The sequence below is a fragment of the Mastomys coucha genome, unplaced genomic scaffold, assembly GCF_008632895.1.
Source record: "Mastomys coucha isolate ucsf_1 unplaced genomic scaffold, UCSF_Mcou_1 pScaffold15, whole genome shotgun sequence".
Taxonomy (NCBI): domain Eukaryota; kingdom Metazoa; phylum Chordata; class Mammalia; order Rodentia; family Muridae; genus Mastomys; species Mastomys coucha.
In genome coordinates this window covers 19,688,252-19,710,267 of record NW_022196897.1, presented here as the reverse complement: position 1 = coordinate 19,710,267, position 22,016 = coordinate 19,688,252, and the positions used below count along the sequence as shown (strand labels likewise).

At 53.2% G+C, this 22,016-nt stretch overlaps 3 protein-coding genes across 7 annotated transcripts in view; 2 read left to right on the top strand and 1 right to left on the bottom strand.

Moving 5' to 3' along the window:
- Fibcd1 (fibrinogen C domain containing 1) overlaps positions 1-3,453 on the top strand; it is a 32,313-nt gene extending 28,860 nt beyond the window's left edge. For both annotated transcript variants that reach the window (XM_031369763.1, XM_031369765.1), the window contains exon 7: positions 152-3,453. In XM_031369763.1, coding sequence (XP_031225623.1) covers positions 152-411 — 260 coding nt within the window. In that variant the 3' untranslated portion in view covers positions 412-3,453. The remainder of the gene's footprint in view (positions 1-151) is intronic.
- Positions 3,454-5,906: 2,453 nt separating this feature from the next.
- Positions 5,907-8,510, top strand: Qrfp (pyroglutamylated RFamide peptide). Of its 3 annotated transcripts, none has more exons than XM_031373346.1 (2): positions 5,907-6,520; positions 7,957-8,510. In XM_031373346.1, exon 2 carries the CDS (start codon positions 7,957-7,959, stop codon positions 8,329-8,331), a length of 375 nt encoding a protein of 124 aa, XP_031229206.1. In that variant the 5' UTR covers positions 5,907-6,520; the 3' UTR covers positions 8,332-8,510. The 3 variants fall into 3 exon arrangements, with proteins under 3 accessions (XP_031229206.1, XP_031229205.1, XP_031229207.1); XM_031373345.1 differs by having other exon boundaries at positions 5,907-6,557; XM_031373347.1 differs by lacking the exon at positions 5,907-6,520 and adding an exon at positions 6,988-7,016.
- A 4,623-nt stretch (positions 8,511-13,133) lies between these two features.
- Abl1 (ABL proto-oncogene 1, non-receptor tyrosine kinase) overlaps positions 13,134-22,016 on the bottom strand; it is a 110,515-nt gene continuing 101,632 nt past the window's right edge. For both annotated transcript variants that reach the window (XM_031369760.1, XM_031369761.1), the window contains exons 8-11: positions 21,555-21,707; positions 19,620-19,709; positions 18,948-19,112; positions 13,134-16,411 (exon numbers count right to left, since the gene is read on the bottom strand). In XM_031369760.1, coding sequence (XP_031225620.1) covers positions 14,718-16,411; positions 18,948-19,112; positions 19,620-19,709; positions 21,555-21,707 — 2,102 coding nt within the window. In that variant the 3' untranslated portion in view covers positions 13,134-14,717. The remainder of the gene's footprint in view (positions 16,412-18,947; positions 19,113-19,619; positions 19,710-21,554; positions 21,708-22,016) is intronic.

Genomic DNA, 22,016 nt, shown 5'->3' with positions numbered 1-22,016 from the left:
GCAAGTGAGAGGCCTGGACACAGGTTTGAGGGGTGGCGTGTGCATTCGCACACCCAGACTCACATGGTTGGTGGACAGTGTTCAGGGGCCTGTGCATGCTTCTGCGGGCTGTCTGGCCAGGTGCCCAGCACTGTGTGTACACACTGTGCAGGTGACTCCCTCCTGAAGCACAGCGGTATGAGGTTTACCACCAAGGACCGGGACAGCGACCACTCGGAGAACAACTGTGCCGCCTTCTACCGAGGAGCCTGGTGGTACCGCAACTGCCACACATCCAACCTCAACGGGCAGTACCTACGTGGCGCACATGCCTCCTACGCGGATGGTGTCGAGTGGTCCTCCTGGACAGGATGGCAGTATTCACTCAAGTTCTCAGAGATGAAGATCCGGCCGGTCCGTGAGGACCGCTAGACTGGCACGCTGCCCAACGCCAGTGTCCTCTGGTTATGTCTAGTCCCCACACATCTCATCCCATGCCCACTGCTGCAAGAACATGCTCTGCCCACCTGTGCATGGCTGGCCTGCTCTTTATAGGGATGGCCTAGGGCCAGCCCTGAAACTCAGCTCCCTGAGCCAGTGACACCCCTTCTAACCAGGTCCCTGTTTATCAGGCGACATAATCTTTTATTCCTACCAGCAGAGCTGGCACCTGGCAACCACAAATCCCACCTTTCAAAGGTCCCTATGCTTTGTCTGCTGCGTCCTGATAGGGCAGCATTTCCCACTCTTCCTGGCTTTGCAAAAACATCCAGAATAGGGGTCAGACAACACTCCGGCCTCCTCCAGCAGATCAAAGTGGAAGGTTCAGACTTTCTTGCATCTGACATCTGCTTGCCCTAACCCTAATCCCTCAGGGCCTGGAGACCCTACCTCTTATCAGAGGACCTCAGACAGCTGCCACGGCTCTCACTTGTGGCCAACTGGGCCGTGGCATAGCTGTCTACAGAGTCCCAAGGCCAAGATCAGTTCCCTAGGCCACCCTTCCCTGGGTCTCGGCAGACTTGGGGTGGAGGGTTCTATTCTCCTGGTTGCTTTCAAAGCTCATCTGCTCTTTCCCACCTCAAACAAGGCTCACCTGCCCTCCTGCAGAGCAGCCATTGGTCCTGCCCCACATCACCTGCCTGTGGGGCAAGGGTGGGACTGGCCTAAGCCAGTGAGAACCTCCTGGGATGAGGCTGTGCCAGGCTCTTGTGTTCTGCCAACCTCTATGGACTGACTCTAGGATTTTCTCAGAAGCCAGAGAGTTGAAGCCAGCCAGCCCTGGGATTCAGCATGGCCAAAGACTACCATCTCTGCAGAGACGCTGCCCCCTGCTGGCTGTCACGGACACTGCCATCAGGGCCTAACTGGGGGCAGGAGACAAAGCATCAAGCAGGTTGGGCATCTGGACATTTCCTTGTCCGGCTTTCCCAGCACCTGTACAGGTGATCTGCCAGGAAGGCAGGCTGCAGCCCTGCACTCAGCTGCCTGCTTGGCAGCTGAGATGCTCTTGTGGGAACCTGACAGGGGCTTTCAAAGGACCGGATGGTAAGATGGCAGTGGTGGCCTCCTCTATCTGGAGGCAGAGACCTATGCCTCTTCTTTCTGCCAGACTTGTACCAAAGCCTGACCCCACTGACGAACTGTGTGACCTGCTCAGTCCCTCACATTGGGCCTCAGGTCTTCAGCCAGGGGCTGTAGCACATCTGTGAGAGTCAAAGCCGTCTTAGGTGATGGACAAGGCTGGTTATTGTCTCTATGGTCCCCAGCTGGTGGCAGGAAACATGGGTAGAGTAGCCAAGGTTCTGATGGGACAAGGGATACACAGGGAAGTCCCCTCCCATTGCCTCTCTGTCCCCAACACCTGGCAGCTAGCTTCATTGCAGAGGTGTGTGGGAGCCTAAACCCATCCTGGCAGACACTACCCGCCCCCGAGGCTGATGCTAAAGTGACTTCTGTTGCCAGCTGCCGCGTCAGCACCGCTCAGAAGTGCCGAGTGCTTTCTGATGTGGTATCAAACAAACCCTTTCCGAGTGAAGCAACGGATTCACACATTTGAGTGTGGGACAGGAGGGCTGTGGGCCAGGGCTGGGCTGCAGGACGCAGGAACTGAAGCTCATCCCACCAGGGCAGCTGGTGGACAGGTGAGGGGTGACATGCATCCCTGTCTGGTCACATTGGAAATGACAGCCCTTCAGCCCAGCCACTGCCCCAGGAACACCAAGCTCTCTCCCAGGCCAGGCTGGTACTCTAGGGGGTGTGGTTTTGCCAAACACTGGCTGAATGGGCAGGGACGAGTAGGGAGAGACCAGGTCAACAGTCCTTCACCTTCCTGGTGTGCACCTTCCAAGGGCAGGTGAGAGCATTGTCCCTGGGAGCACAGTTCCTGCACACTGGGCCACAACCTTCTGGCTTGTGTTCATTGGTCTGATGTCTGTGTCGATGGCTGCCACTGGTGATCAGAGTGACTATGGGAAACAGGAATGCTGGGAAGCTTTTGGAGGGCAGGACAGGTCCACTGAGACATGATACTGTCAGCAGGCTGTGGTTCCTGACCCACCAGACCTCCTTTGGTTTGGCAATGGAATGACTAACCGGGGTGAGTCAATGATATCACCTGGCAGAGCCACGCTGCTTGCTTTCTTGGGCAGAGTCTCCACACCCCACACTAGGGGCTTGTCACTATGTCTGTCTCTACTTTGCAAAGCATCAGAACTTCTTTCCAAGCCCAAGCTGGCTCTGTGGATTCCACCAAAGGTCTCCCAGATAGCTGTACCTGGGTAGTGGCCACCTAGCCAGCATGCAGGGAGTGGCATCTCCAGTTCCTGGCTCTTCTCTGCCCTCTCATCCATGTCACCCCAAGCTTCTAGGTGGAGAATTGGCATCTGTGGCCATGATCACTGCAGGTCTTAGCCCTAATCAGCACTTCTGGAAGAGGGCAGGGCCTTGGATGACCAGAAAGTCTATGAGCAACAGTGTGAGCTTCCAACTTCAAAAAAGGTGACTTGACCCTGAGACGGGAGATGCGGACGAGTCAGGGGTAAGAGCTAGGCTGCGGCTCCCCTGAGCCCTGTGATCTGAGGAGCGACGTGCCAGCAGAAGTCCCATGGAACCCAGAAGCATGATGAAACAACACGGACCCAGCGTCCAGGAGCCTCTCAGAGCCTCAGTTCCTTGTCTGCCTTTGGTGAAGGTTGCCTGAGGTTCTGATGACCCAGCAACTGCAGGGATCCATAAATCCAGAGGCCCAGAGTCAGGCTGCTGGGGAATTGGGGGTGGGGGAGAGGTCCAACCTGAGGCTATCTGTGCAGGTGTGCATGCTGGTGGATACAATGGGATCCTGGGGCTGGGAGCAGCTCTGAAGGTCAGTGCAGCACCCCCTGGGCAAATAGTGTGGGGCAGTCGCTACTTGGGGCTGTGTGCCCTCGGTGTCTTGTATATCCCTGTCTTAAATAAAGTATCATGGTGACCCAGTGCCAGCCTTCACTTACAGTCCTGCCCCATGCCCCATGCCACAGCAGGGCGAGGCAGGTACCTAGGGCTCTGGGACTGGTCTGCCCTCCTCTCCAGATGGCTTTGTGCTCACTCCCAAGGAGTCACTGGCTAGGCAGAGACAGGCAAGGCTGGCAGCTGGGCAGGGGCAGGCCAGCCTTCTGCATAGGTTGCATCCAGCAGGGCTTGTGTCCTGGAGTCTAGGTCTCATAGGTTCACCTAGGCTGGCTCTGTGTAGCCTACGGGTGTCTTTGTGGTGGCGAACTGCCACTACAGGGGATGGGGTCCCGGGGTTCTGAGGAGTCGACACTCTGAGGAACTAATTAACAGTCATTTATTTCTTCTTTAAAGATTTATTTATTTATTTTATGTATATGAGTACACTGTAGCTGTACAGATGGTTGTGAGCCTTCATGTGGTTGTTGGGAATTGAATTTAGAACTTCTGCTCGCTCTGGTCAATCCTGCTCACTCCGGCCTGCCCAACAGTCATTTATTTCTAATTGATGCTTCAACTTGAAGCTCAAGTTATTCCATGAAAAGTAGGGTTGACTGAGTGCCCACACTGCAGGAAATATATGTGTGGAGCCCCCACCTCCTACCCCGGCGTAGGGGCAGTCGGGAGGGATCCTCACTCCTGCCTGTACTGTGAGACTGTCCTGAGACCATGTCCACAGGACACCAGTTCTCAGACTGCTCACAGGATCCTCTGTGTCCCATCCTCTGAGCAGCTCATCCTGGGACACAGGGCTAGAGGGATGGAGGTTGGGGGCAGAGGAGAGATGCCAGGGCCAGGACTTCTGAGCCAGGCCCTCAGAGATCCACAGTGACTGTACCTGTTTCTGTGGGAGCACACCCACCTATGTGGGGGCCTTGTCAGCTAGCCTGTTCCCTGACACTGCTAAGCCACAGCCATGTTGCTTCCCTCAGCTGAACTGCTCTGGCTGTGGCTCCAAGAGCCAGCTGGATGGGTCTTACCAACCCGATCTCACAGAATTCTCTAGAGCTATAAAGGGGCTCGGGGACCAGCCATCTACAGGGCATAGTACTGAGGGAAGAAATCTCCCCAGGGATCTGTGGGGAGACTGGAGAGGCCTGATTGGTGGTGAACATTTGTGGGGAGGGTACCCTGCTGGTCTTGCCACCCTCAGGGTGTAGTGTGTCCTTCATGACATGAGGAGTGTTGTGACATCATCAGTCTCAGAGATCATAGCCACATGGAGTTCCAGGCTGGGTCCTATGCTGAGGGGGATGGTTGAGATGAAGCCAGGAGCCTGCAAGGGCCCAGCCCAGACTGGCTGTCCTGAATATACCTTTACATTCAGTCCCAGCCCTCCCTCACACCATGAGAGACAAGGATGGGTCCAGAAGCCAGGCTGTAGGGGAGCTTGGACGGGCTGCATGGACGGGCGGCATGGAGCTCTGGGCCCTCGGGACTGCAGCTCAGGGAGCCCTGGAAACTTCTGGAAAGCTGCCCCTCCCCCCCCCAAAAAAAACCCACCACAATTCCTCCTGTAACACTGCTCCCTGCTCTGCTCGACCTCTAACCTTGACGGGGCCTGTCCTGCTGGATGACATCAGAAACACCCTCAGCCCCAGCCTCCATGCTGCCCTGGACACCAGCTACTGGCAAGGCCCCTCATCATGCGGGACAGCAGCTGAAGACATGGGGCCTCAAGGATCAGAGGAACAGATGCAGGCAGGATCCCAGGAGTGCGCCTGGAAAGCACTTTGGGAGTCTGCCCAGCCCTCAGAGCCAAGCCTTTGATTAAGGCAACCGTCTGAGCTAAGAAGCACAGCATGGCAGGTGGGAGCCCAGTGTGAGCTGAGGAAGGGGTGGGCCACAGGGAGAAGGGTCCCACCCTACCATGCAGCTGCTGAATCCAGGTCTCAACTGGGGGTGTGGGTAGGACATTGTCATTAGTCACTGGAAGAACTGCACTGGAAGTGGCCCTGGAATGGGCAGTGACCACACCTTGGCCAGAGCACCCATGGGCAGCTTCCAGAGGGAGTCTGGTAAAAAGAGTGGGCTGTGAAGATGAAGGGTCTACAGCCCCTGTAGACACACACTCACTATGGTGATGCGGGCCAGTAAGAACAGCACCTAGCCGTGGACTAAGCTGAAGAGAAGCCATGGTGTGTGGTTAGGGGTGGTGGTGACCGACAACCCTGTCCTTACTGCGCGTGCCAGTGTGGGAGGAATGAGTGTTGATGACCTCATCACCTGCCCTCCGCCTTTGCCAAGGTCCACCCTTATCTCTCCTGGCCACCATGACAGGTACTGGGGAGGTGGGTATGATTGTACTCTGCTGTTCAGAAGGGCAGGCCCTGTGGTCCGAAAAGGTATATCCAGGCATCAGGTACAGCCCAGCCATGAGGCCGCATGGTGAGAGAGACAGAGCGTACCATCACTGGGATGGACTGAGTGTGTTGCTGGAGCTGGAGCCCGAGAGGGGCCTGCTTAGTCATGAGTTCTAAAACCTGAACCTCTCAGAAGCAAGAATTCCTGCTCAGCTTCACATCTCCGAAGGCTCCTTAAGGAAGCGTGTATCTCTCACCAGAACACCTCACTTGCCTACAGCAGGGACTGGGTGTCCATGGCCCTCCGGCCCCCTCAGCAGTGAGGAAGCTGCCTCTGTAAGCCCACCGTCTCCGGAGGGAGACCAAGGCAGCACCATTGGGGTTCTCAAGGGTGGGCCCCTCCGTGTCTCCACCCGGGACCGCCAGGGTCTGAGCCTGCATTTGACCAGTGATGAGGCTCCGCTCTGCATGGGTGGCACCCGCCACTCTCATCAGACCACATCCTGTTTGCGTTGTCTCTTTGTCCTGTGGCCCACAGTGCCCCTTCCTTCACCACCAGCAGCCCCAAAGGAATCCTAGGGCTAGGAATGCACAGCAATCAGGCAGGCTGGGGCTCACCACACCAGAGATCTTCATAAAGCAGGGAAACCCCAGAACCATGTCTGCTGGACCAGGACCTGAGCAGCTCTGCCTGACATTGGGGCCCAGAGACTCACCTGCCCTCTTTGGAGCAGCCCACTCACAGCACAGTGAGTACAGCGTGGGATGGGAGGACAGGCTCACCAGGTGAGCTGGGTGCAGGCAAGTACAGCAAGCACCGGGAACCACACACCGGGAAGGGCGGGATTGAGGGAGACCCTCAGCTCCATCCTCAGCTAAAGTTCCACCAGAGCCAGTCAGCCCTAGATGCCAGCCAGGAAGTATTAATCTCTTAGGATAAAGAACATTCCTGGTCCTCCCCTCCCATGGGGAGTAGGGAATGAGACTTGTCTGTCCCCTGTGGTGGGAGGGCTCTCTCCACCATGCCTGAGGAAGCCCCTGTAGCAGCAGCAGACTGGAGGCTACTCCAGCCCCTGGGGACCAGGGGGCTTAGCAAGCTGGATTTGGGTAGAAAGCAGGGCTGCTTTTGTTGTTGTTTTTGAAGCTTTCTGGCTGCGCTCACTTCTTTGAAATGTTTTCAAGGGAGCTGTTTCTGGAAAGAAGTCCTCCCCTCCTCTATTCCAGCTTCAGGAGCTTCCTCAGAGGGTGAGCCAGCCCAGCCCAGCTCACCCATGGTCACTGCTAAACAGACTTCCTCTGTGAGGGAAGGGAACAGTTCCCAACAATGGGACAGATATGTGAGCACAGAGTAATGAGGCTCCCTTGAACTCAGCTTAGAAAGCTGTAGGACCTAGGGCAAACCCTGAGCCTGTCTGAGCCTGAGGTATTGTGGGTGGCCCCCAGGCTGTGGGGCTGGATGGCTGTACACAGGAAGCAACCGTTTCCGCAAGGACTGGCATACGGAGAAACCACACTGACATTAGAGCCCAGAGCTGTGTGGTGGGGTGGAGTTTGCTGCAGACAGACTTACTGGCAAGAGAAGCCCACTCGTGTGTGTAATCTTTAGCCCAGAGCTTGTCCTGTCCAGTGAGCTCAGTGGGTGCTGGCTGTCCCCAGCCTTGCCTCCAGCTCCTCCCCAAGTGGGTATCTGACTTACACAAGGGCCACCAGACCCATTTCCCCCTCCCAAGAGCAACTTGTTCCTGAATTAGGGAGACAGTGGGGTTTCCCAGCAGAACTGCTAGACCTATTCATTATCAAGTTGAAAACACACACGGCAGCTTCTCACTCTGCCCACAGCCCAAGAGTCAATAATTATAATAGAAAATTGAACCCAAATGCACACAGCCCCGAGGGCCACCCAGGTACCTCTGCAAGCCAGCTGGCAGCTCTGGTATTCTACTACTGAGCCACCAAGGCAGGCAGCCCCTGGCTGCAGGTGAATGGGAATCAGCCTAATTGGTGCGGCCAGCCCCTGTGGTGGCTGAGACAGCTTGGTGTGCTGGCTGCTAGGGAACCAGACTAAGCACAGTCAGCAGCTATCCCTCCAAAGGCTGCTCAGACCTTGGGAAGCCTGGGGCCAGGGATCGCAGATGGCAAATGCTGGCCACTAACCCCTTCCCCTCTCTCTCCTTCCCCTGCTCAGATGAGGAGCCTCCGCTCTCTGCTCTACCTCCTCTTCCCTCTGAGTGTCTGCTTTCCCGTGCTGGATAGAAGGGGACCCACAGACATGGGTGACATCGGAGCCAGGACGAGCTGGGCCCAGCTGGCTGAGGGACACCCCCCTCACTCAATTCAAAGACCACAGCCACAGGCCCTGCTTGTGATGGCCAAGGAGCAGCAGGCCTCACGCAGGGAACACACCGGCTTCCGTCTAGGGAGGCAGGACGTTAGCAGTGAGGCTGCAGGGTTCCTGCCCACTGACTCTGAGAAGGCCAGCGGCCCCCTGGGGACTCTGGCAGAGGAGCTGAGCAGCTACAGCAGGAGGAAGGGGGGCTTCAGCTTCCGCTTCGGACGGTGAGGGCCTGTGTGGACTCTGCCCGGTCTGACTGTCTACTGTTGCCCCGGCCCCACCCTCAAGAACCCAGACCCAGAGAGCGTTTCACAGCGAACTAGTGGTGGTCTAGTGGTGGTGAATAGGTGTGTGTTCATGTTTTCATTTCCAACTTTGCTAAAGTGAAACACCTGGGTGGTGTTTAAAAAAAAAAAAAAAGAACAATCAACGCTCCTTTCAACCCCCATTCCCCCAAAAAACCCTGCACACAGGAGGACAAAGTATGTCTTGGTCAGTAAGACAATGTGTCCTTGTCCCAGCCCATGACTCTGGCTGCTGTCTGTCTCAGCCTCCAACTTTCCCCACTGGTCTGACTGGAGCAGCCCTCTGCCCACAGTGGCAGGGCATTGAGGCTGGGATGGGGCTGTGGATACAACAGGCCTCTGGCTCTGTTGTTCATTTGTCGGTAGGTGGACCAAGAGATTACAGCGGGAAATCAAAGTTCTGACAGTCCCTGAAGGGACGCTGGTAGCTGACATCTGAAGGGCTGCTGTGAAAGAGCGTACTCCGCTGTGTATAGAATGTGAGTCTGAAAGTAGAGAAATGAAGGGGAAGAAAATAACCCAGACACAAACAAACCCAAACCAGTCAGTGTGTTCTCCATCCCATTAGCACAAGACGCCTCTGGCAAGAAAGCCCGCAGTGGTAGGTACCAAGCTGCCCATGGATGGCCCGTGCATCCCTCTGGCTGCCCATCACCCCCTTGTTCATGGTAGTGTTAGCCAATCTAAGGGCCTCATGGGAACTGAACTCTGAAGGGGTGTTTTTTGTTTTTTTTTTTTTTTGTGCTAAGCAAGGTTGAGTTTCAAATACCCAAACTAGGAATTGCCATGTGTATCTTTTGAAATAAAAGTTGTAACAACTGCAGCATCATAATGGGATGCTGGCCTCTTCCTTCCAGGTCCTCTGGGCCCCAGAAACTTCTTTTCTTGAGTTCCTGAAGCCTTCACTTTGGGGAGATGGAAATCAGGCTGCCTGTACCCCGCACACCTCTCCGAGCAGCCCCTTAATTGGCAACTGGGCGAAGGTAGAGGGAGAGAAGGCACAGGCTCTTTCCCTCTCAGCTTCCCTGTTCCCTGTGTTTCTCAGAATGAGTGTGAAGGGAAAAAAAACCCGACATCTCCACCTGGGGGAGGCGGGGGGAGGTGTGTGTAGAGGGGACAGGCTTGGTCTAGGCTGTGTGCAGACCTAGGGCAGGCAGAGCATCCCTTTCAAAGGCTGCTGAGTCTCCTACATCCCATCCCGGGTCACACACAGCCGTCAGAAGCAGCTCACTCCAGGGCTGGCTGTGACTGCTGAGATGAGAACTTATATTGATGTTACTATGGCAACATCTCCCCTCCTCCTTGCTAGTAGCGGCTTGCCCCCGTTCACAATTGAATAATTTTCCATTGAGCTGTCACAATTAATTGGTGGATTTTTATTAGCCTTTTAGAATCACACTGGGCCAGGCCCAGCTTGGCACCTCACAGTATTCCAGTGTTTTCCATTCTATTACTGACTTACGTCCTCAGTAGCAGCTTTCAATCCTCAGCAGCCAGGAAGCCACTTCATTAAGGTTGACAGTTCAGAGCCACAAAAGAGCCATGTTGACTGGGGAGCAGGGCTAGGAGGTGAGGTGAGGAGGGGGGCCAGAGCCAAACACCTGACGAAGTGGTGCACTGCTTTCCCCCAGAGCCACCATCGACTCCCCTGGGACTTTGCACATAGGTCCTAGGCTACAGTCACAGGGACAAGACAAGCACACTAGGATCTGTAAGGGACATCACTCTGCCTTCCCTACCATCTCAGGAAGATGTGTGTCTAGCAAAAAGATACCACTGCTCTCCTCTAGTGTGGACACCATGGACATTACCACACTCCCTGGGACAGTGTCTATGAAGACAGTCCTGAGAACATGGGTCATCTGTGGACACAGAGAGGTGGCTGTGGTTCCAACTAGCTCCCTCACCAGCCGGGTATGCCGACCCTACTTCTGTGGGGTAGTACCCTGGCTCATTCATACACATAGTAGATAAGGTGAGACAGGCCAGACCACAAGCCAGGGCAGAAGGGCACTCTGGAGCCTGGGCCCTGGCACCTCTCTTCACCCATGAGGCTGAGCCTGCACACCCTCACTCCCACTGTGGGGAGGTAAGGCTCCTTTTAAATTTTCTTCTCTTGTGGTGCTGAGGTTCCAAGCTCAGGCCCTCGTGCATACTAGGCAAGTGCTCTACCACTGAGCTGCACCCCGAGCCAGGCAGGTTCTTAATTTAGCAGGATTAGATTAACCTCAACGGAGAGGGCTGAGATAAAGGGGGAGGCCTTCAAAGGAACGCATCTGCTGTCATTACCTTTAATCATTAAAAGAAAACCAACAAAGCTATTTTTTCCAGTTTGCTTGTACATTGGAGCTCAATAGCCCTGAAAATCAGAACAGTCAGGCTGCTAAAGCATTGATCTGCTAAACCAGCTTGGCTACATGGCGCTAAGCTCCCTCTTTAACCCCCTGCCCCCAAGTTTCCCACGCTCTGGCAGGGTCTAGGCCCTCCACTGTCCTCTTGGGAAGGAGAAAATCACTTCTCTCCAGACTGGGGAAGGAGAGCCTCTGAGAACGACCCTCCCCCCACCCGGGGGGTAGAGCCAGCCTCAGGCTGCTCATCCATCGCCTGCTCTCAACCAGATTTATTCAAGACACAAGCAAGAGGCAGGCATAATGGTGCTGGCCTGTAATTCCTCATCCTCAGGAGGCTGAAGCTGGAGGATCAGAAGTTCAAGGCCAGCTTTGGTTCCATAGTGAGATGGAGGCCAGCCTGGACTAATGAGTCCATGTCTCAAAGAACAAAAAACAAACAAAACAAAACAAAAAAAAAAGAAAGAAAGAAAAGAAAAGAAAGAAAAAGGCAAATCGTCCCCGTACACCTACAGGTTATCAGCTGCTTAAACAGATAGAAAAGGTCTGTCCAATTTTCTTGTGTTTAAAATAGAAATTAAATAGTTAAGGAAGAAGAAAAAGAAAGGCCTAGGACAGCAGCTGCTCATTCTTACTTGCTCCAGTACCAAAGACAGCACAGGAGATCCACAACCCCCAACCTTGATAAGTCCCTGGTCACCCTGTGCTCATGGTCTATAGGCACAAGTCCCAAAGCCCCTGGGGAACAGAATCCCACAGGTGTCTAGATGGCAGAATTGGCATTAGCTGGAGCAGAGTCCCAGGCAAGAGGCTACGTGACTAACAGGGATGAAGGCAGATGAGGTGGGGGTGGAGTGTTTATTTCCTGGCCACCTAATGTCCTCTGTGCAAAACCAGACTTAGAAATGACTTCCCAGGGGGCAGAGGAGCAAAGCTCTGTAAAGAGCTTGCCATGTAAACCATAAGGAGCTGAGCTCAGATCCACAGCACCTATATAAAATAGTTGGACACAATCTGTCATCCCAGCACCGGCTGCTTGTGGGTGGGGTGTTTGGTAGTGGTGGAAGTGGAGTGAGCTAGATTCCTGGAGCTCATTAGCCAGTTAGCCTAGCCAATGGGTGAGTTTCAGGTTCAAGGAGAATCTGTCTCTCAAAAAATATACTGGTGACCCCCCCCCCCATGCTGTTCAGAGGTGGGGTGGAGAGAGAGAGAGAGCTCGGGGGGTGTGGGGCAGGGGGAGAGAGAGAGAGGGAGAGAAACTTTCCCAGAGAACTTGGTACCCCTTGTGTGGTCAGGCCAGCCAGTTCACCATTTCAGAGCCCAGCCTGGGGGGCGCTTCCACTGGGCAGGATGTAACTAACTGCATTGTCTGCAAATGCCTTGGCCAGGGCGGTGCAAGCATTCCACGTGGTGACACGGGCAGACACGGATCTCATTTCTGCTCTCCTCTGTGTACATAATCCCGTGTGCATGCACACGGACCACAGAGTACATGTGGAGATCGGAGGACAACTGTGGAAGCTGGTTCTTCTTCTACCATATAGGTCCCAGAGATGAACTAAATCATTAGTCTGGCAGCAGGTGCTTTGTGCACCGAGCCATCTCACCGGCCCCTCAGAATGGGCATATGCGGGGGTGTGTTTCTCTGGGCAACCCACAGCTATTAGATTCTAGGGAACAGCTACAATCTATGAAGGTCAAGAAAATCAGTGTTTTTATTGTTTTTTTTTTCAAGCCAGGGCTCCTTTCTGTGTAGCCCTAACTGCCCTGGAACTTGCTGTAGGCCAGGCCTTATTTGGGAGACAGGAAGTATTTTAGGCTTGGGCAGAGGTGACAGGTCTCACCCCAGTGGCCTTGCCTGAGGCCACAGGGAGCCCTCTTAGGCCCATGTTACACACAAAAGCACAGTGGTAGCTGTGGTGGCTGTCCCTGGAACCTCCTGATGCTCCTGTTAGACAAAGCAGCCACTCAAGGATGACCCTATTGGCTACAGGAGGGCCAGTGTCTAGATCCACTTCAACATCTGTGACGACCACCAGGGGAGCAGAGCTGCTGTGTCGAGTTGTCAGGGTGGCAGGGCACCCCAGCCTATGGCCCTGGCATCTCTGTCATGGGCTCTAGTGACTAACACACAGCCCTCCCAGAGCCAGGGCAAGAAGTAGGCTCAGATGCAGAGGCATGCCAGGGAGGGATTCACTCTGCCAGCAAGAATCTCAGGTGCTTAGAAGCTCCTACTCCAGGCCTGACATAGGCCACAACCATCTGCTGTGAGGCTGCCGAGAGCTGGGCACCTGGCAACCATGTGCTCAGGACACACGAGCTGTGACCGTTTGGGACACGAAGGGGTGCAGGGATGAATCACAGACCAAGCAGTCTGTCAATAGTTCTGTAAACATTTATTTAAAAAATACTACAGAGAGATTTGGATTCAAAAAACAGAGTCATATACAGAAACAAATGTACTGGACTGAGAAAAAGGGGAATGCTGTTGGTGTGCCAGAGGGGGCACAGTGGTGAACTATTTACATGTCATTTATAAGAGCGCAAGTCTATTTTAAAAAAGAGTGTAATATCAAAGTGTAATACAAAATATAGTGGCACCCCATGGCAGCAACAGAACAGGACCTTGTGAGCACGGTGTCAGGGCATGGCGGTGTCTGGCTATTCAAGGTCACTGGCAGTGTGGCATGGCCTCCCTTGGGCTGCAGAACAGCCTTTGGAGGTAAAGAGGTGAGGTGCTATGAGAACCATGGAAGAACATCCAGAGGAAATCATCCTTACCAGCCCTGCATCTAGGTGATCAGTGTGGGCCTGCGGCCAGCCCCGCACACCTGGAGCAGAGAGGCAGGGAGTGTGGAGGTGTCTTCTGGCCCAGTGAAAGGCCTACGCAGGCGCCCTGTTCTGCAGCTGGCTGCTCCGGGTCAGTCAAGGAGTTGCCCACACTTGTGCCTGTGCTCAGCTCTGGTCCTGCTTCCTCAGGAAGGAAGGATTGCCCTGGCTGAGTCTGCAAGGACACCCAAGCCCAGCGTGCTGTTCGTGCCTCCCAGGAGCTCTGGGCTAAGCACTGTTCTCAGTGGTTAAGCAGCAGTTCTGAGCAGCGGTCAGGGCTCAGGAGAGCCCCACTCCCTGCCTGTTTGTACCTAGTGGCTGTTCCTTTCTATATAGACCTTTGAAATGCCCCAAAACACCACAAGGCTGGACCCTCGTCATCAAGGCAGGGACCAGAGAGCATGGGCCTGCCCTTAGAGCAGGAGAGGGGATGAAGACTACTCAGAAATTCAGATTTTGGGGAGCCCCTGGAGTCCTAGGCTTGGCCTGGCTAGTGCCTGGCCAGCCAGTGACTGCCACCCATGAAACTCAAGCTTGCTATCCAGGAATGCAGGGCACACTGCTGAGGATATTGAGAGCAGGTGACAGACCACACTGCCCAGCTCCTGTTTCCAGTACCCACCCGCCTGGACCCCTGGCTTTAGCACCTCATAACCCTTAAAGCAACAGCTTCCTTCAAATGAAAAAACAGTGAGCACAGGCTCTCTGGGACAGTTTTTAAGCATAGAAAGTTCAGGGACAGCAAGCCCAGGGGCGCCCATGCCTTGGCGACAAGAAGATCCATCAGAGGAGGTCATTCTAGGGAAGGGCACTCCAGGCTGACTGGGGAGCTGGGTCTGAGGCACCGGGGAGTGAGAAGCCTGGTGGCCAGGCAGGCCAGCTGCAGTCTTCAGAGCAGGAGGCCCACCCACAGGCAGTGAGGAGAGACAGCTTGAGGCGCCTGGGCTGGGTAGGAAAGGTGCAGGGCAGCTGGAGCACAGCATAGGAGGAAGGGCCGACTCCACAGACCCTGGCTCTGCTTGATGCTCTGTAAAGCTGAAAGACGCCAGCTCCCCAGTTCTCTGTCCCCATCTTTATAGGCACAAAAGCCCTGTGGACTGCAACATCTCTCGCTGACATACACTGGTTGCTGCTACCTCCGGACAATGTCGCTGATCTCCTTCACAGAGCTAAGCAGCTTGCTGAAGTCTTGTGTGGCAGCTGGCCCACTGGAGGCTGTTGCGGGGCAGATCTGCAGCTCTCGGAGGTTGCTCTCCAGCTTGTTGATAGCCTCACGGAAGGCAAACTTGTTCCTCATCTGTTGGATAGAGTCCACATAGCTCACACAGAAGGTGTACAGGTTCTTGCCAGCCTCCAGCACGGCACTGTGGCTGGCCATCTGCTCCGAGTTCCGGGAGATGGCAAGGCACAGGGCTTCAGTACTGTCCAGAACCACACCCTTGGTGATGGTGCCACTGGCGATGCGCTCTGGCGGCTGACGGGTCTTTCGAAGAGACACACGGGTTGATATGAGGGGGATGAAGGCGGCAGAAGATAGCTGCTGGTCCCCAGCCAGGGGTGAAGGTGCTGGCACTGTGGAGGGGGTAGAGACTGGGCTGGTGGGGGTCCCTGGAGGCTTAGTAGTCGACTGGGGCTTTGGCACAGATGGGGGCACAGGCTTTCTCAGTCCTTCTCCAGGTGGGCCAGCCTTGGTGGGGTCATTGTTCATAGCGTCCACAGCCAGATTTGTGCATTTTGTCTTGGTGGCCCCACCTACCTCCCCGGCCTCTTGGCTGGGACTCTGTGTAGGCTTTCCTGCTTTCCCTGTGCAGGCAGGCGGAGGCGGTGGGGCAGGCTTGAGCTTGGACAGCCTCCCCTTGTCTCTCCCTGGGGACTCCGAGCTATGCTTGTGCCTCCTTACGCGGTTCTCCTCAGAGGAGGCCTTGCTGAGGCCCACTTTGTTGCTGGGGGGTGCTGGCTCTGCAGTGGCGGGAGTCCCCGTGCCCAAGGCATTGCCCTTGGTGGCCTCTTCCTTGTGAGAGAGGCCAGAGGAAGGAGAAGCAGTAACCTGCCTACGGAGTAGTTTGGGAGTCAAGCTGGGAGGGCTGGAGCCAGGGCTGGATTCCATGTCTTTGAAGACTTCCTCAGCGGCCTCCTCAGCCTTCTTCACAAGCCGGGGAGGAGGTGTCGAGGTGCTTTTGGCCACCTGCTCAGACCTACTCTCACTGGTGCGTTTCCGAGGTAGAGCTGGCTTTTCACTTTTGTGCCCTCCAAAGGTGGATGAGTCAAACTGTTTACCAGCAGATGGCAGGTCTCGAGGCAGTGTGACTGACCGCCACTCTGTGTCCCTAGTCCCATGGGGCATGCAGGAGGCTGAGCAAGAACGCAGGAAACGCTTACTGGAGCTGATGCCACTCTCCTCTTCAGCAGCAGCCAGCCGGCTGCTGGTCAGTGTGCTGGACTTTTTCCACATGTGGGGAGAACGGAAGCCTGAGTTGCCCGGCTCCCGGAAGGCCCCATTGGGGACGCCAGCCCCATTGCTGGTCTTTGGGGACTTGGCAGGCTCTGCTGCATCTGAGGTGAGAGCTGCTGGTCCGTTGCTGATTTCCCGGCCGTCATCCTCAGTAGCCCCTCTGCGTTCTGCCTGGCCATCCATCTCTCGGAAGGAACTGCTGCGCTTAGGGGGTGTTGGTGCCATTTTCTTCTTCTTCTTGATCAAGGCGCTGAACAGGTTGGTCTTTTTATCTTTGGGGAGAAGGCGCTCATCTTCATTCAGGCTGCCATCTGGGGGTCCGCGCTCTTTCCGAGGAAGCAGTGGCGATACAGCAGGCTCACTGTCCAGTGCATCTGAAACAGAGGGCAGAAATGAGCAACAGTGCCCAGGACGGGCTGGCTGAGCCTCTGTTGGGAGACTCCCCATGGTGCTTCTGCACCCTCAGCCTTCATGGCACTGGCAGCATGGAGTTCAGAGCCACTGGAGGGCAGAAGACAAAGCTGTGGCATTCCCCCCAGCTTGTCCTTGTCAGCAATAGCGTGTATGACCCTTGTCACTATCAGTAGAAGTACAAGTCTCTCTCCCAGATCAAAGGGCTGGAACGACCCTGCCTTCCTCATCCTGAAACCTATTAAGGTTGTGGAGTCCCTCCAATGTCAGCAAAATGATAATGCCAAGATAAGACCTGGAGAGGGGAAGATGTCAGCTGTCCAATGGGGGTATGACAATCAACTGCTGTGACAAACAGGGAAAGATGACTTTTATAAAACTTCATGTGGGTATTTCTAAAATATGAATGACATAGCTGGGCAGAGGTGGCTGCACCCCAGCACTTGGGAGGAAGAGGCAAGCAGATCTCTGAGTTGAGGGCCAGCCCAGTCTACAGAGTGAATTTCAGGATAGCCAGGACTACACAGAGATTTTTTGTCTTGAAAAACGAAACAAACAAAAGCCTTTGTGCTGTCAGGCGCTGCGGCCAACTCTATGAGTCTTCCTTCCCTCAGCCTCTAGGACTGAGGTAGACTGTGCATCTGTCCTAAGACTAGCAGAGATGAGCATCAGAACAAGGCGAGCAGAGGACCTTTCCACACTGTAGTCCTACTGAAGAAGGTGGAGAGACTCTGTGAGTTACAGAGCCACATCCAGAGCACAGATGCTAGGGGCACTCCTGGCTCACCCAAAACTTCAGTAATGACACTGATGGGAAGAAACATACACACTTGCTCATCACCAGCTTTTCCTAGCCCATGCTCCTGTGGCAGCCTCTCTCTCCCACTGCTAATGACCTGACAGCATGACAGCCAGCAGGGAAGGACAGACAGCTTGTATGTCACAACCTTCAGGGGCGGGGGAGATGATCCAGTGGCTCTACAACTTGGACTTACTTGTTTATGTAAACTTTTTTTAAGGCCACACACACATGTGCACATGTAGCAGCATACATGTAGAGGTAAGAAGACAACCCCAGTCCTTCCTTCCAAGCTTGTTTGAGGTAGTGTCTCTGTTGTTCACTGCTGTGTATGTAACACTAGCTGACCCTTAAATTTTTGAGGATTCTCTTGCTTCCACCTCCTCTGTCTCTAAGGAGTACCTGGAGTTACAGATATGTTAGCATATGTGACTGACAACTGCCCAGCGAGTGCTTCACACTGAGCCACACCCTCAGTTCATATGCAAACCTTCCAAACATGCTCCTTTGGCACCTGTGTGTGCTGGATACTTTATGACACAGCCACAGTCATCTGAGAAGAGAAAGCCTCAATTGAGAATATGCCTCCAAAGACCAGGCTCTGGACAAGCCTGTAGAGCATTTTTTAAATTAGTGACTGATGGGGTGGGCTGGGCCCATTGTGACTGGGCCATCCCCAGGATGGTGGTCATAGGTTCTATAAGAAAGCAGGGTGAGCAAGCCATGAGGAACAGGCCAGTAAACAACACTCCTTCACAACTTCTGCACCAGCTCCACCTCCAGGTTCCTGCCCTGCTCGAGTTCCTGTCCTGACTTCTTTGATGGCTCTCTAATATGGGAGTTCCTGTCCTGACTTCTTTGATGGCTCTCTAATATGGAAGCATAAGTTAAGGAAACACTCTCCTCTCCAAGTGTCTTTAGTCATGGTGCTTCATCGCAGCAATAGTGACCCTGGCTAAGACAGTCCCAAGAGTTCTGTGGGTTTGACAATTCAGCTTCTCATCAGTGTGAGTACAGGTTTAGAATCACAACTGTTTCAAAAAACAAATCTGTGGTTTCTGCTGAGTAAATATTTTTTATGAATTCCTATCAGAATCAAACTTTGTCTTGCCTGGTTCCATTCGACCAGGCCCATCAACCCATGATGGGAGCCCTGGGGGCCGTTTTGAGTTCAGGTACCAGGACCCGCCCCTCCCTGGCCAATTGACTTCAGTGGGATGGTCTGCAGGAGAGGAGCATGCTGTTCTCCTGGTACTTACCAGTGCACAGCCGGCATGCAGGAAGCTGCAGACACACAGCTGTTCATACTACCCCTGTGTATCTCTAGGCATCTCCTGACCCAGCACCACTGCCCCAGCTGAGCCTGGGAAAGAGTTCAAGAAGACAGCCTTTCCAGAGACCACAGGAACCCTGTGCCTGGGCTGCTCTGATGGCCCCATGTTTAGTGCTGTGACCACCCAGAAAGATGCCCACAGGGCCGTGAAGAACACATGCAAAGATGGGTGTGCTTTTTTGGCAGGTGTCCCAGTTTTTGGCTTGTCTAAGCAACTGCTGAAAGGCTCTCTTGGGCAAGAGGCGGATCTTCCTCCCTGGGCTGGACCGCTGAGGAGGGACTGACGCCCTTCCGTGCCAGCTCCACTGACAACTTCTCTTCTGTTCACCTGCCTGGCATGAGGAGTGGGAAGGTTAGGTAGACATACCGCTTTCTCCCAGGCCCTTCGTGTGGAGCAGCTCAGGGGTGTCAGGCGCATCTTTCTGCTCAGCTGCTCTCCTGCAGGTTCTGGTCTTGGTGGGCAGCTCTGGGGCCTGCAGCATGCTCCCAGCAGCTCCTCTCATGCCTCGTTTCCCCAGCTCCTTCTCCACCTCTAAGGATCACACAGATACGACCCAGCAGTCATCAGCAAAGGTACCATATTGAAAGGGATTCTTTTTTCTTTGCTTTTTTTCCTATCTTATACATATTTTAAGTTATCTTTTGTATGTGTATGGTGTTTTGCCTGCATGTATGTCAGTGTACCACATGGTTGCAGAGGCCAGCAGGTGGTACTGGACCTTCTGTGACTGGCGTCGTAAGCTACCATCATTTGGGTGCTGGGAACTGACCCCAAGTCCTCTTAGCCGCCATGCTAGCTCTCCAGTTCCTGGGATTCTCTTTTTCTTAAGATCTAGGCAGTTAGAGAGAAAAGGAACACAATGCTGAAGAAGCAGCTCTCAGCATGTTCTAGAATGCTGTGTGACTTTACCTGACACAGAGCCCCACCAAAGCCTCTGAAGAGCTGCCTGGCCTGGGTACTCTCACCAGGACAGAAATGAAGGCTTGTCTAGCCCAGCCCAACCTCTCAACCCACTGCCACCCCTGGGAGGTACATTACCATCTGAGATACTGGATTCCTGGAACATGGTTTCAAAGGCTTGGTGGATTTCAGCAAAGGAGGGCCGGTCAGAGGGGTTCCACTGCCAACCTGGACGGAGAAGACCCATGTCAGAGCAGCTGGAAAGCATTGCTAACCAACCAGGCTAGCTGTTCCCAAGCACCAGTCTGGACATGAAAGGGGCATTCCAAGCCTGTTGACAGCTGATGCTGTGACAAGCTAAAATGGCAAATGCTCCTGTGTCCTATGACAGATACTAAAGATTTAAGAAGACATTAAATACAGGCAGAAATATGGATTGCAAAACTCCAGAGACACTGACAATAAAAACTGCATCTATGGGCTGGCAAGATGGCTCAGCGGGTAAGAGCTCTGACTGTTCTATTCCAAAGGTCCTGAGTTCAAATCCTAGCAACCACATGGTGGCTCACAACTACCCATAATAAAACCTGATGCCCTCTTTTGGTGTGTCTGAAGTCAGCTACAGTGTACTATACAGTGTATAGTAATAAATAAATCTTTTTTTTAAAAAAAACCCTGCATCTATAAACGTTTCTCCAAACTCCACTGATAGACAGGGAATTAACAAGGCAACAGCCTGTCTCTGTCACTATCCTTACTGATGTTATCAGAGCCTACTGTCCTCATTAGCAAAGACATGCATCTCTCTTGCTTCTTTGGTTACTCTAGCACAGGACCCAGGTTCAGTTCCAAGCACTCATGGGACTCACAATCATCTGAAATCCCAGTTCCTGGGGACACAATGCCCTCTTCTGGCCTCCATTATTACCAGATACACATATAACGTACAGAGATACATACAGGCAAAACCGTACAAATAAAACAAAAACTTTAAAAAGATGATAAGGACCGGTGCTTTGGCATGTCAGTGAGGACATGGCCGCCGCGTGCTTCACTGGTTTGTTGTCATTTCTGCTAGAGTGTAAACTGCTATAACCCTCTGTTAGGTGATAATTTTATCCACAGCATAGAACCTTTGAATCAACAGCCCATCTTTTAGAAATATCAGTGCTACATGCAGGGAAAGGATAAGTGTGTATCTCTCTGCCTTATATATAGCAGCAAACACAGGGCCAAAAAGACCAAATGCTCTGCCAAGACTGATGCTAAGCTTGATCACTGGGATCCACATAGAAAAGGAGAATCAACTCCTGAAAACTGTATGCTGTGGAAAGCATGCTGCCATGAATAAGTAAATAAATAAATAAGTGAATGAGGAATGCATGCTGCCATGAATAAGTATATAAATAAATAAGTGAATGAATAAAGAAATTAAAGCAAACAGATGTGTAAAAAAATGAGTGGATGTCTCAAGCTATGAAGTGAAGTGCTAGGCAGCAGCACTGATTGAAGGTGGTGAGCAGGGTGAGGAGATCTAAACACAGGAGCAGTGTCTCTAATACACTAGGAAGAAAAAGGTGAGGGAATGGGCATATGGACACAGATGATACGACCATGCGCGCACACACACACCACACAGATGCACACATACACTCACATGTTATAAACACCAGAGTTCTATCACCCAGAGCAATTTGTAGCCAGGTATTTAGAAGCAGAACCTAGGAATCTGTGTCTATTAATAATACCCAGGTTTGGCATCTATCTAACCCTTATTATGCTTAAAAAAATTAAAACGACCTGGGCATGGTGGCTCACACCTGTAATCCTAGAGCTTGTGAGATTCAAGCAAGAGAGTTACTATGTAGCCAGGGCTATAGTTCAAGACCCTGATCCAAACAAACCAAAAATATCTCTCCCAAAGGCAAACAAAGCAACTCATAAATATTGCATCTGTAAATAAATGCACTGAAAGACACCCAAAAGCCAGACTCCATGAACAGCATGGGAATACAGGGACAGAGTGCCAAGGGCCCACTGGAATGGCTTTCTGAATGGGGTGGGGAGGCTCACATGCTCGCATGAGCTCGTAGACCTTCTCTGGGCAGCCTTCAGGGCGCTCCATACGGTAGTCTTTTTCCAGCAGCTCATAAACCTGAGACAGGTCAATTCCCGGGTAAGGTGACATGCCATACGTAGCAATTTCCCAGAGCAATACTCCAAATGCTGAAAGAAAGAAGGGAGAGGAAGACATCAGGGTGAGTGAGGCATTGGCCAGTGAGGTGGCATTCTGCACAAACCTAATGACCTTTCAATTCTGGAACCCAGCATAAAGGTGGAAGGAGAGAAGTTGTCCTCCGACAGTCACACGTGTGCCAGAGCACACTCACAAACAGAGAGACATATCACACACATACACACAAAACACCCAAACACACATAACACACATGCATGCAAGCACGCAGACACACATGCACACTCTCACATACACTCACACTCTCTCACACACACATACACTCACACACTCTCTCACAC